Here is a 13,113-nt window from a genome sequence, read left to right as displayed (position 1 = left end):
GGGGCGGGGCCGTGCCGGCGGCTGGGGGGGGGGTCACAGCGCAGGCAGAAGTGGGGGGCCCGGGGCCGGGGCTGGGGAGGGGGCGGCGAGGAGGAGGCTGCGGCCGGGGAGGGGGTCAGAGGGCGGCCATGGGCGCCAGCTGGTGAGGGCAGGGAGCGAGATAAAGGATGAGATGAGCAGGCTTACCTCCCTGGATACCCCCTTCCCTGCCCCCCTGCCCCCCTACCCCCCACTTTTTCCTTGGTCGAAGGGACTCCTTCCACTCCGGTTCCCACTGCCTCCTTTTCTCTGAAAATATCTTGTGCCAAGAAAGTCTTCCCACTAACCCCACTCTGAGAAATAGCCCCACCAATCCTGACAGTGGTAGGGCACGCCTCCAAGCCCCACCCCCACCCCCACCACAGGGAAAGCCATCCCTCACTCTAGCCCCCAGGGCTTCCTTCCCAACAAAGCCCAGTCCAGTTCCTCAGCTCTTACAAGACACCCCCCTCCCATCCATCACCCTTCTCTCATATAGTTCTCCCACTCCCTATCTTCCCCTGCAAGTCTCACCTCTTCACCTGTTTTGTCCTCTACTTGGGAAAAATAAATCTCTCAATCTCTCTTTAGCTAAAAAAGAAAGAGAAAGAAAGAAAGAAAAGAAAGAAAGAAAAGAAAGAAAGAAAAGAAAGAAAGAAAGAAAGAAAGAAAGAAAGAAAGAAAGAAAGAAAGAAAGAAAGAAAGAAAGAAAGAAAGAAAGAAAGAAAGATGGAAAGGAAGAAAGATGGAAAGGAAGGAAGAAAGGAAGAAAGAAAGGAAGAAAGAAAGGAAGAAAGAAAGGAAGAAAGAAAACAAACAAATAAACTCTCCCAAATCTTCCAAAGTAATCTTGACTGCACAGCACAGAAAACCACACAGTAACCACCACAACCACCCCACCCCAGTCTCCTCTGCATGAGAACCCCCTTCCCCACCCAGACCCCTTTGTCTCCAGACCCAGGTTCTCAACCTCCAAGGCACCTTGGAACAACCGGAGGACCTTTACAGACACCGATACTTGAGAAATTCTGATTTCTTTGGTCTGAGTTTTGGCCCTGAGCATTTAGGTTTTTAAAAGCTCCTTGGGGGATTCTAATGAATGACCAACACTGTTGGACCCCCTTGTGTAGAAGAACAACCCCCTCCCCACTTCCTCTAACAGCCCCTCTTATCTTCCTTGGATGACCTCCCCCCTCTACTATGTCTTTGACTCAAGGAAAATCCCCCTCTGGTTCGTTTGCTTCTAGGAGTCTTCCGAATCTGGCCCCTACTATCTCTACAACTTAGACAAACTCATCATAGCCATCACTTTCTCCTCCATTAAGAAAAATTCCCTCCGTGAGTTGCACGGCATTTTCTACTCACAGGAATCCCTTCCTCCAGACCCCAAGTTTCTCTCCATTCAGAAGTCTCCCAAGCTGTGACCTGTACACCCACTGCTGTCCAAAGAAATCCTCCCAGTCTGCCCAGGATCCCCCACCCCACTCCTCTGCCCTTCCACCATCTCCCACTACCTCCAAATCCCTTCACGGTAGCCCTTGTCATGGGGATGAACCCCCCAATTCCAGATCTCCCCAGCTCACTTCGGCCTGCCACTCTCTCTTCAACTTACAAGATCCTCCCCTTACCCCCACCCCGACTTCTCTCACGTCATGAAGGGCCCCCTGGGTGCTCACCCTTCCCCCTACCCGCTCTGGCTCCCAGCACCTCCTCTGCTCAGAAGAACCCCCCTTCATAGCTCCCCCAAACTTCCCTTCTTGGTAACACCCCCAGAACTGCCCTTTTATTTCACCTGTGCTGGAACATACACTGGACACTCATTTTTCTTCCAAATTAAAAAAAATCCCCTCTATAGAGAGTGCCCCTTAGAAAAACTTGATCCACAAGACTATAACTCTCAACTAGGAATAATGGCCCACTCTGCACCCCACCAAGTGTCCACTCATTTCCCTTTCCCACAGCATCCCACCACCGCACCCCCTGCTCTGACTTCTCCACCTTACCCCAACCCTCTTTCCAGGCACGTGTCCCTTACCCGCTTTCACCACTCACTCTTTCCTAGACTTCTTCCCCAAACCTGTTATAGTTTAGAGCTTGGAAGCCTTAGAGGTCGGGGTGAAAAAAACAGTACTGGGTCCCAGCACCGGGGTGACCTTGGCCACTTCCTCTCCCATGAGCTGGCCCCTACTAGGTCTGTCCAAGGAGGGGTGTTGGAAAGGTTGTCTAGGGGGGTGTCTCCATGGCAACTGAGCCTAGTGCCCTACACGTGTGTTCCCTCCTCACCTCCACTCCCGCCTGCCCACGCACAGCCCCTGCCCTGGCCCCATTCACCAGTTCACCGGACCCTGACATCCCCAGCCTCCCTCTCCTCAGTTCTGACCCCTTCCTCTCGTTCCCCTCCAGAAAGATGCTGAATTTCCTCTCCCCTCCATCTCTCGGCCTCTCCTCCCCGCAGCTGTGCCCCCTCACCACCAGCACCACCGCCTCCACTGTTCTAGCAAATTTCTGCCTCCACCCGGGGTGATCCTGTGACCCCTGGCTGTACCCCTCCCCCTCCTGGGCCCCCTACAACCCGGGATAAGGAGGGGATGGGGAGAGAAGGAAATGAGGGAAATTCTCCATCAAATAAAGATTCGAAGATCTTTTCACGTTGTCGGTTTGGGGGCAACCCTGTTTTAGGGATTCTTCCTTTAGTCCGTCCGTCTGTCAGTGGCAGCAAAAAAGGAGGGAGCAGGGGACCCCCAATCCTAAAGCTTAGGGATATGAGAGGGGTCACCATCCCCTCTCCCTCTGAAAGGGACCAGCTCCTTCCTCTAGAATTAGGGGGGTCACGGAACCTTCATTCCTCATCCACCCACCTCCGATTAATAAAAAAGGTCTGTCTCACCTCTTAACGATAGGTCAACTCTCCGATGCACTGGGGAGGGGACGCTGAGCCCCCTGTCGGCACCCCCCCAGAAAAACCCTCGTGGCTCCCAATTCTCACTGCTCCCCCTCCCCCAGCAGCGAGGGACCCAGGCGTCCGACCTGGTTGGGGGGTGGAGATGAGGAGGCTTACGGGGAATGGGGCTGTCGAGGTGGGAGAGGAGGCTGAGGGGCAGCTCTGAGCTTGGGCCCCGAGGTAGAGGGGGTCGGGATGGGGAAAAAAAAAGGTGAGGAGACAATTTGGTTCTCGTGTCGCTGGGTAAAGTGCGGAGCTGGAGGACGAGAGAGGGAGGGAGGAGGGAGGGGGAGGGGAGCCGCTGAGAATGGGGGAGCCACGGAGAGGAGATGGATGGGGGGAAGGGTAGTGATGGGGGGGAAGGGTCTGGGTGGCAGAAGGAAGCTGGGGAAAAAGAGAGAGACCCAGAGAGGGAGGGAGAGAGACAGAGCCAGGAGAGGCGGAAAGACCGAGATCCAGAGTCGGAGAAACAGAAATGGGGGAGGGAGAAATTTGGGGGAGGCAGCGGCTGGTAGCAGAAGGAAGTTGGAGAGAGAGACACACACAGAGAGAAATATCCAGAGAGAAAAGGGGACAGAGACAGAGACAGAAACCCAGAGGCTGGGGGAGAGATGGGGGATGGGGAAAGATTGGGGCGAGGGAGAGGATGGGGGGGTCGGGATCTGGGTAACAGAAGGAAAGAAGAGACAGAGAGTCATCCAAAGAGGGGGAGGAAAGACAGATGGGGAGAGACAGACAGAGACTGAGAGGATGGGGGAGAGAAGGAAAGAAATAAAAGGGGGAGAGAAATTGGGGATGGGGCAAAGGTCTTAGAGAAGAATTCGAGAGAGAGAGAGAGAGAGAGAGAGAGAGAGAAAGAGAGAGGGGGGAGAATGAAAGAAAATTAGGGGAGAGGGGTCTGAGTGGCATTGGGTTCCTGGAGACAGAAAGGCAGGTGCAAAAGGAAAGAGAGAGGTCCAAAGAGAGAGACAGATGGGGAGAGACTGAGACTGGAGGGGAGAGAGACCCAGGGAAAGAGAGACGGAGGTAGAGACCGAGGAGGCATTAAAAAGAAACTGGAGAAAAATAAAAGGGGGGCCAGGCTCAGCTGAATGAAGGAGGTCAGAGATAAAGGATACCCCTGCCTTCTCCCCAACCCACAACCCCAGCCCCTGATCCCTACCCCCATCCCCATTTCAAAGCCACCACCCCCACCCCCACTAGCCTCCATCTCTCCACAGCATCGCTTGCCGCCGCCACCGCCTCTTCCTGTCGTCATAGCAACAGGATCCAGGCGCCCAGCCAAGGCTGGCAACAGCGGCCGGAAATGAGGGGAGGGCCTTTTTAAAAGGACCCTAGGAGCTTTCCCCTTTCCCCAAATCCAAAGGGAAGCTCCACCTCCCCGGGCCATCCCACCATCCCCCTCATCCCTACTGAAGTGACAAGGACAAAGATCCCCTGAAAATAAAATTATATTACATTAAACTTAGAAGGATAGCAAGCCTTTTGAATTTCACGAGTAATTTTTTTTTTCTTCTTACCCTCTATCCACCCCTTAGCTCAAAGAGTTAGATTCCCAGAAGATGGGGATGAGAGTGAGGAGAATAGTAGAATGTGAAAAACTTGAGTGGAATAAGTTTTAAAGAAGTCTGTTGGGGGTTGGGTCGGAGGGCTATATCTAGAGGGTTAGAGAAAAATAGATTTGCGAGGTCTAGAGCTAGCCAGTGGGTAAAAGACGGGCAACCTTGAGGTGGAAAATCTGAGATGAGAGAAAGTTTGGTCTTGGGTTCAGACCTGAGAGATGCCTGAAGCCCCTGTGTGGCCCTGGCCAAAGCATTCCCTCTCTTCTGGACTCAGTTACAAGGGGGACAAAACTGTCTCTGACTAAATGAGAACATTGCTGAGGAAAGGTCTTTGCACACTGCTCTCGACAAAGTTATTTCAAGACTGTCTTCAGGGAAATGCTATAGAAAACTAAAAAGCTAGCCATCAACACAGACTTAGGGTAGGGATTTTGCATGCTTTCGCTTTTGCGTGCAGTTTTTACAGAATCCTTGCAATGTGGGCATTGATGTTCCCATATTATAGATGAACACACTGAGGCTTGGAGATGTACAGTGATTTGCACATGATCTCCATCACTGGCAATGAAACAGACCCTTTGTGGGGAGTTGCCAGGAATGATCAGCAATAGATGAACTTCAAAGCCACTCAACACACCAATCCTGTGTCAGTCTCTCCCTCTTGGGGGCTGGCAGAAGATAGAGAAGACCTGTGTTCCCCACACATCCAATTACCTCCCCCAGAGGAGCATCTCAGATTTCCACTGGAATTTCCTTAGGTCAGTTGACTTCATTCTCACCATGTCCCACGGGGGAAAGGAGTTTAGAGAAGCATTCTGACACCTTTGATTTAGAAGCAAAGAAACACTAGCCTCAAGGGAAGGGGCTTAGAATTCATTCATTTAAGAAACATATTTTTTGAGAGCTTCTGTTCTTTTGCCGGGCAGAAGGATATAGCCGCGGACAATAATGCTAATTGATATAAAATGAGTGCCGAATGTTAGAGACTGTAAGTGATTTGCAGACATGGACTAGGTCTTCTGGGTTCTGTTATTATCAGCCCCTATTTTGGGGGGGAGGTAATTAGCTTTATTTATTTATGTTTAGAGGAAGTACTGGGGATTGAGCCCAAGCCCTCATGTGTGCTAAGCATGTACTCTACCACCTGAGCTATACTCTCCCATCTTATCAGCCCCCATTTTAAAGATGTGAAAACTGAGGCTGAGAGAGGTGAGCATGTAGGTAGGAAGTAAAAACAGTGGGAATTAGAGTCAAAGCTTTGAAATTCCAGAACCAGTGCTATTTTCACTGCTTCTCTGTTCTTTGGTGGGGTGAGGGGAGTGTTTATATCCGAAATGGGGGAACTATAAATAAATAATAACAAAAACGGATACTTCCAAGGGGTGAAAACAACATGAAGATGATAAAATTAACCAGGGTTTCTAAACCTCAGGACTATTGGCATTTGGGCTCTGTAAGTCTCTGGTGGTGGGAGGGCTGTCCTGTGCATTGTAGGATGTCCAGTGACACCCCTGGACTCTACTCACTAGATGCCAGTAGCAAGGGATTACAGAAAAAATAATTCAATCTGTTCCACCTCAAATACTGTTCCTTATTGGAAGTCTTTTAATATTTTCAGCTGTTTCTCCTCTTACTTGTTTTTACATCCCTAAATAATAATTATCTTCTAGATGTGTCAACATTATACACTGTAGATTTTTTTTCTCTGATAAGTATTTAACTCATGTAGATCTCATTTTCCCTGCCTTCTTCCCCATATAGGTATATTTAGTTCTTCTACTGGTTAATCTTGTGATATTAAGTAATAGACTTAAATCATGTTTCCTTCTTTTAGAGGGCATATCTCTTCTTTTCTTTTTTTTTTTTTAACTGAGTTTTGAGACAGAATCCACATACCATGCAATTCACCCACTTAAAGTGTACAATTCAATGGCTTTTAACTATAGTCATAGAATCATGCAAGCATCAACATTAGATCCATTTTAGAACATTCTCATTAGCTCAAGGAGATATCATACACCCCTCAGCCAGGCATCACCCTCAATCTCCCCACACACCCCCACCCATCCCTAGGCAATCACTAATCTACTTTCTGTCTGTATAGATTTGCTGATTCTAGACATTTCATATAAATGGAATCGTACACGTTCCTTTGTGATGGGCTTCTTTCCCTTAGCATGGTGTTTCCACTTCTGTGTTAGTACTTCATTTCCTTTTTATTGCAGAATAATATTCCATTGTATGGATATATCACATTTTATTTATCTATTGGATATTTGGGTTATTTCCACATTTTGTCTATTATGAGTAACGCTGCCACGAACATTTGCATACACCTTTTTGTGGTTACGTCTGTTTTCACTCTTTTGGAAGAGAATTGCTGGGTCTTATGTTTATCCTTTTGAGAAATGAGCTAGCATCTCTGGACTTCATTCTGCAAGTTAGAAATAAGAGAACTACTGAACAACACTTCCGCTCTTGAAAGGACTCTTCAGAAGGGGTGCCACAGAATATACAGGTTATGGGCCTTTTCAGATCTCATTCCTAAATTTGCTCATGACCTCATCTTGCATTAGCTGAGGTCTCCCATTAGATTAACCTGGAGACCAAGAGGCTATAGGCTCAGAGATAAGTATGCTAAGCCCCTCACCTTGAGAAGGTCATCCACCCTCACTTCCCTTGACCCCATGTGGTAGGCAGAGCTCCAAAATGACCCCCCAAATTACCACACCCTGGTGCACACACCCTGTACAACTCCCTCCCCTTAAATGTGGGCAAAATTTGTGAATAGGATGGAGTGTCACTCCCGTGATTACATTATATACAAGATAAAGTGATTTTGCATGTGTAATGTTCCTGATCAGTTGACTTGAATTTAGTCAAAAGGAAGATTATCCTGGGTGGGCCTGACCTAATCAGGTGATTCTTTTAGAAGGGTCAAGAATCATATCACACCAGTCAGAATGGCCATCATACAAAAGTCTACAAATAATAAGTGCTGGAGAGGGTGTGGAGAAAAGACAACCCTCCTACACTGTTGGTGGGAATGTAAATTAGTGCAGCCACTAGGGAGAACACTATGGAGTTTCCTTAAAAAACTAAGGATAGACTTACCATATGACCCACCAATCCCATTCCTGGGCAGATATCCAGAGAAAACTCTAATTAAAAGAGGTACATACATGGGGTGGGGGGAGGGTGTAGCTCAAGTGGTAGAGAACATGCTTAGCATGCATGAGGTTCTGGGTTCAATCCCTGGCATCTCCTCCAAAAATAAATAAGTAAACTTAATTACCTCCCCCTGCCAAAAAAATAAAGGTACATGCACCCCAATATTCACAGCAGTACTATAAATAGCCAAGATGTGGAAGCAACCTAAATTTTCATCAACAGATGAATGGATAAAGATGTGGTACATATATACAATGGAATACTACTCAGCCATAAAAAGATAAGTGAATCACTTTTCTGTACACCAGAAATAAACACAACATTGTAAGTCAACTATACTTCAATAAAAAAATAAATAAGAGACAAGAAGCCAGAGAAATTCAAAGCAAGAGAGTCTCCTGCTGTCCTGAGGGAACAAACTGCCCCATTGTAGAGAGAGTCACATGGCAAAGACCTGAGGGTGGGAAATGCTAGCAAAACAGAGGGACTTCAGTCATACAACAACAGGAGATGAATTCTGCTCAACCTGAGGGAGCTGGGAAATGGATCTCTCCCTAAATGAACCTCCAGATGAAGACCTAGCCAGACAACATCTTGGTTTTGCCTTGTAAGACCCTTTGCACTGTTTTGGACTCTTGATCAACAGAAACTGTGGGATAATGAATATGTGTTGTTTTAAGCCCCTGTGTTTGTGGTAATTTGTTATGCAGCAGTAGATGACTAATACACCCTGTAGATCGCACTGTGCTGTGAAGTTCGTACAGGGGCCACTCAGGTAGTCACATTAATGCCTCCTCAATTCCTCCCTCTGTCTCTCCTGACAACCAGTTAGTCCCTGTGTGCAGACCCCTGTCCCTCCTGGATCCCTTTCATAGCCATTTTTTTCTCTCTGTCCTGCTCTTGTCTGGACTGTGCCAAGCCTACACCACTGATCTCCCTCTAGTCCGATTTTCACTTGGTCCCTAAAGGCTCTTTCTAACCTTCAGAACTGACCTTGTCATTCTTCTGCTCAAAATTCTCCTATAGTTCCCTATTGCCGTCAGAAAAAAAAATCTAAGCTCCTCACCTATGTCCGTCTGCCTGGGGCACCAGTCTCATCTTACGCCATCCCCACGGGTGCCTCCTGCCAACTGGAGTTGTTTTCCCTACTATGCCCAGCTCCTTTGTGCTTTTGAGATTTCTGAGTGTGGCTCCTTTTCCTGGACTCCCTTTCCATCTCTCAGTTATATGACAAACCCTCTACCAGCTTCTGAAGATTCAATTTACATGCTCCTTCCTCCAGGAAGCCTTCCCTGATGTATCAGGGGTTGTAGCTGTTCTTCCATCATGCCATACAGTGCCCCCACTAGAGCACAGTCACCCTGCATTGTGATCCATCCATCAGCTGGTCTCCCCCAGCAGAGCAGGGGCTGCTCAGGACAGGCACAGGTTTGGTTCACTTTGGTGTCCCCTAGAGCCCAGCCCTAGTAAACAGGAAGCTTCAGTCCACAGGTGCTGAATGAATGGATGGATGAAGGAATGAATGAATGACTCAGGGAATGAGTAGTGGATTACATATTCTAGGGTCCCTACCCTCCAGCAGTCCCTGCCCAACCCCCTCCCTGCCTCAAATCCTGAATGTGCTTTTTCCCAGGTGCTTGAGTGTTTTTCATCAACAACAGCTGGGGCCTTTGTGTTTCCTCAAGAGGAACAGAGTGGTGGTGGCGTGTTTTCCCGCTGTATCAGGAAGAGAAGATCAGCGTTTCTAAAATGTCCTCATTCAGGGTGAAGTGGAAATATTCCAGCACTGGGGAGTCAGATGGCTTGAGTTCCAATCTTTGCTTTTCCTTGTCTCCCTAAAGGACGCAGAACCAAATCATTATTCTTTCTGCACCTTCAACTTCTTGTCTAAAAAAGGGATTGAAGGTGCAGTTAGCAATCTCCCTCTGGGTGGGATGCTCTGGGACTGCTTTTCAAAATCACATACATCCAAGGAATTCTGGCAGGGCTCTTTTGGTGCCAATGAAACCCCTAAAATTACGTTCAAAATTTTGTGAATATGGGTGTCATTTTCTGGGGGTTCATAGCTTTTAACTGATTCTCAAAGGGATCCCTAATCCCCTAAAAAAGTCACTCGATTTAGCAAAATCTCATTTGTATTAATAAAAATAAAGGTAAAAATTAAGTCAAAAAATATCCCCAGACATTGCCCAATGGCCCTTCGGGGCAAAATCACCCTAAGATGGGAATCACTGGTCTAGAAGAAGAAACTGACAACAACCCTTCCCTCTCTGGGAAACAAAGCTGGGATTGGGAAAAGTGAGGAGAAGAAAGTTATTTTTTCTTTTCTACCCTTCTCTGCTGTTTAAATGTGAAAATCATGACAAGGTATTACATTTATAATAAAAACAAGTTTGTTGTTATATTACTTCCATTCACGGGACCAGTACACAGCTGTTGAAAAATGAGGCATATCTCTGCATCTGATCTATTGCCTTCATGGCATACAGCAGCAATGCTTAAAATTTTTGGCCTCAAGACCCCTTTATATGCTTAAAAATTGTAGCAGACCCCAAGGAGCGTTTGTTTACCTGTGTTGTGTTTATCAATATTTAACAAATTATAAAACTCAAACTGAGAATATTTTAAGATATGTATTCATTTAAATAAAATAATAAATTCATTGCATGTCTGCATAAACAAACTTATTTCAGTACAAAATGACTATAGTTAAACAAAATAGTGGTATTGTTCTATACTTTTGAAAACCTATTCAATGTTTGGCCTTAGAAGAAAGTTTGATTCTCATATCTGCTTTTGCATTCAATCTATCGTGTTATCACCCATGGTGAAGCCTCCAAAAGACTCTGGACTCTATATTCTCATGAAAGACTAAGTGAAAAAGGCAAATAACATCCTAGTATTCTTATTAAAGTGGCTTTGACCTCATGATGGCCACACTTGGAGAATCACTGATGCATAGTACTGATCTGTAAATGAAATAAGTTCAAAATGTTGTGTAAAAACCATAATAGATAAGCAGTTGTGACTGTGTAGTTTCTGAGATCAGAGGAGATTGGGTGCGTTCAGGGTGGTCTGGCCATAGACAACTGTGTAGTTTCAATATACATGGAGGCATACAGCTCAGTGGTTCAGCATGAGTAGTCTCAGGATTCCCAGGATTCAGATCTTAGCTTGACCACCTACTATCTGTGTGACCAAGAGAAAGTTAATTAACCTCTCTGTGCCTCAGGATCTCATTTGTAAAATGAGGATGATAAGAAAAGCACCATCCTCCTTGGGTTATTCAAAGCAAAATGCTGAGGACTTGAATGCAAAACAGCCAGCACAGAGGAACCAATAAATTATGCAATTAATTTATGCAAACTATTGTTATTAAGCATCTTTAATAACAATAAGGTAGTTATATAACTGATACTAAATTATCTCCATAATACATTGCCATGTGAAATTGGAAGGTACAGAAAGAACTATGTTCAAACTATGATAAATGTTGTGTCCAATAAACATGCATAGGCTACAGACAAACCTGTGTGTGGATTTAAACACACACATATATGCTTAAATATGCACACAATATTCTTGAAATTATACCTTAAAAGATGATAATATCTTTGCACAGAGGATATTTCTGGATGTCAGGAGGTCAGAAGTAGGGCTGACTTTTCATAGCATTCCTTAAAAAAAAAGGCAAACAAATCTTTAACTATGGAATCCCATTCTATTCTCAAAATGTAAAAAAACACAAAACAACAACCAAAAACACTAGCTTAGTTTGTTTGTTTGTTTTGTTTAAAGAACATACACTTGAGGATTTTAGGTTGTTAAATTCTGGACCAAAATCAGCAAATATCCCAGCACTTGCACCACCACCGCCCATTCTGCAGGCAAGACAGACAACACCAAATGATCAGGATGGCAGGCAGCATCAATCGATGGGGACATCCTTTCCCACTGAGCAGATGTTCAAGTCCTTCTCAACAGTGTGCTTCAAGCAGCCACTGGGAGTCAATTAGTCTTGACAAAGGAGCTGAAACATACTTGCCTTCCCAGTTCTCAAGCATGACCTCCAGAAATTCCTGAAATCATTGAAAATGACTCAGAGTATTTCCCTCAGGGAGTCTGATCCTGCTGACTCTTAATTCTCTCCTGCTAACCTACCCTCACCCCTCTCCCTGTTCCAGAGGGATTTGGAGTCCTTCTGGCCCATCCCCTTCCTTCTTCTTTTTTTTTTTTTTAACAGAAAAAGAAAATGAAGCCCCAGAGATTAAAAGACTTGCTCAAGGTCACAGTATGACTTTGCATCAAATTCGTAGAAGTAAAATACAGCAGCTGAGAGAGTAGAGTCTGGGATTAGACAGGCCTGGGTCTGAATTCCCCTCTGCATCTTACCAGCTGGGTGACATTACCTCCCAGAGTCTCAGTTTCCTCATCTCCAAAATGCAGCTCTTTGGAATGCCTAGTTCATAGGATGTTTGGGAGACTCCAATGAACTAATTAATAGAAGAAAAGGGTGCAGAGTATCTGACATCTAAAGACAGCTTAATAATTGTGCTCGTGGTCATTTGGGGGTGTGGTCGTGATTGCAGAAGTTGTTCTGATTGCCCGCAAGAAACTAAATCTAGACGAGGTGAAGAACAGAAGGGCTGCACCGTTTGCTTTTCAATATACTTCAAGAATAAGCTTATCAAACATTCGGGCTGTCTTCAATCCCTCAGTGTAGTACAGGAAATCGCAGGTCTTAGACCGCACTTCAAGCCGCTATCCCTTACCTGCAAAACCTGTACGCACGCATGCATGTGTGTAAGCGCGTGTGTGATAATTTCTACAAACAGGGCTGCTGGGAATGTCTCTTGAGATCATGGGTGGGAGGAAAGCATGTGGCTCATAGTAGGTGCAATAAATGGCAGCAGGTATTTCTCAACAGAGTGACCAAGCATTAAGAGGAGCCACTGCTCCTTGGTGCAAAAAGGAAGGAAGCTTAAGTTTTGGGATCAGATAGCTCTAGTTCCAGCTCAAGGCTCTGCCAATTTCTACCTGTGTGACCCCAGGTGGGCCATTTCACCTGTGTGGACCTAGCTGAGAAAGGAGCCTAATAAACTCAACGTGCAGGCTTGGGGAGAAAATTTAATGAAACAACGAATATAGAAGGAAGGCGAGTAATAGTAACGGTACTCTTGGTAGTCAGAGTGATACCAAGAGTTAATTTTTATTGATTCTGACCTGTGTCATTTGCTGTCCTACAAGCTTTACATGGACTGAATTATAAAGTGCGGCTGTTAAGAACTATGATGATTAAGCAATCTAACAAACACCCATCTAACCTTACTCTGTTGCACTCTATCCCCCACCTCCACCCTAGGGGTAGAGGCCTTGGAGACCTGAACCCGCCACCTGTACCCTGTGCCCTCCCGCTGGTCA

General features: G+C 46.0%; 1 protein-coding gene across 2 annotated transcripts; it reads right to left on the bottom strand.

The window, feature by feature from the left end:
* Window positions 1–69: 69 nt before the first annotated feature.
* Window positions 70–4,118, bottom strand: LOC135322123 (uncharacterized). Of its 2 annotated transcripts, XR_010382444.1 has the most exons (3): window positions 2,906–4,118; window positions 553–609; window positions 70–139 (listed from the first exon to the last, which is right to left on the bottom strand). XR_010382444.1 is itself a non-coding variant. In XM_064489842.1 (2 exons), the coding sequence occupies exon 1, from the start codon at window positions 3,866–3,868 to the stop codon at window positions 2,909–2,911; it is 960 nt and encodes a 319-aa protein (XP_064345912.1). In that variant the 5' UTR covers window positions 3,869–4,118; the 3' UTR covers window positions 77–139; window positions 2,906–2,908. The 2 variants fall into 2 exon arrangements, 1 of the variants encoding a protein (XP_064345912.1); XM_064489842.1 differs by lacking the exon at window positions 553–609 and having other exon boundaries at window positions 77–139.
* Window positions 4,119–13,113: the final 8,995 nt, after the last annotated feature.

This window comes from Camelus dromedarius, chromosome 9 (assembly GCF_036321535.1).
Source record: "Camelus dromedarius isolate mCamDro1 chromosome 9, mCamDro1.pat, whole genome shotgun sequence".
NCBI lineage: Eukaryota > Metazoa > Chordata > Mammalia > Artiodactyla > Camelidae > Camelus > Camelus dromedarius.
This window is presented reverse-complemented; position numbering and strand designations above follow the sequence as displayed.

What these genes read in the sequence shown, in the direction of transcription:
- LOC135322123 (XM_064489842.1), bottom strand. Translation starts at nt 3,868, where the DNA reads ATGCCACTCAGACCCCTCTCCCCTAATTTTCTTTCATTCTCCCCCCTC.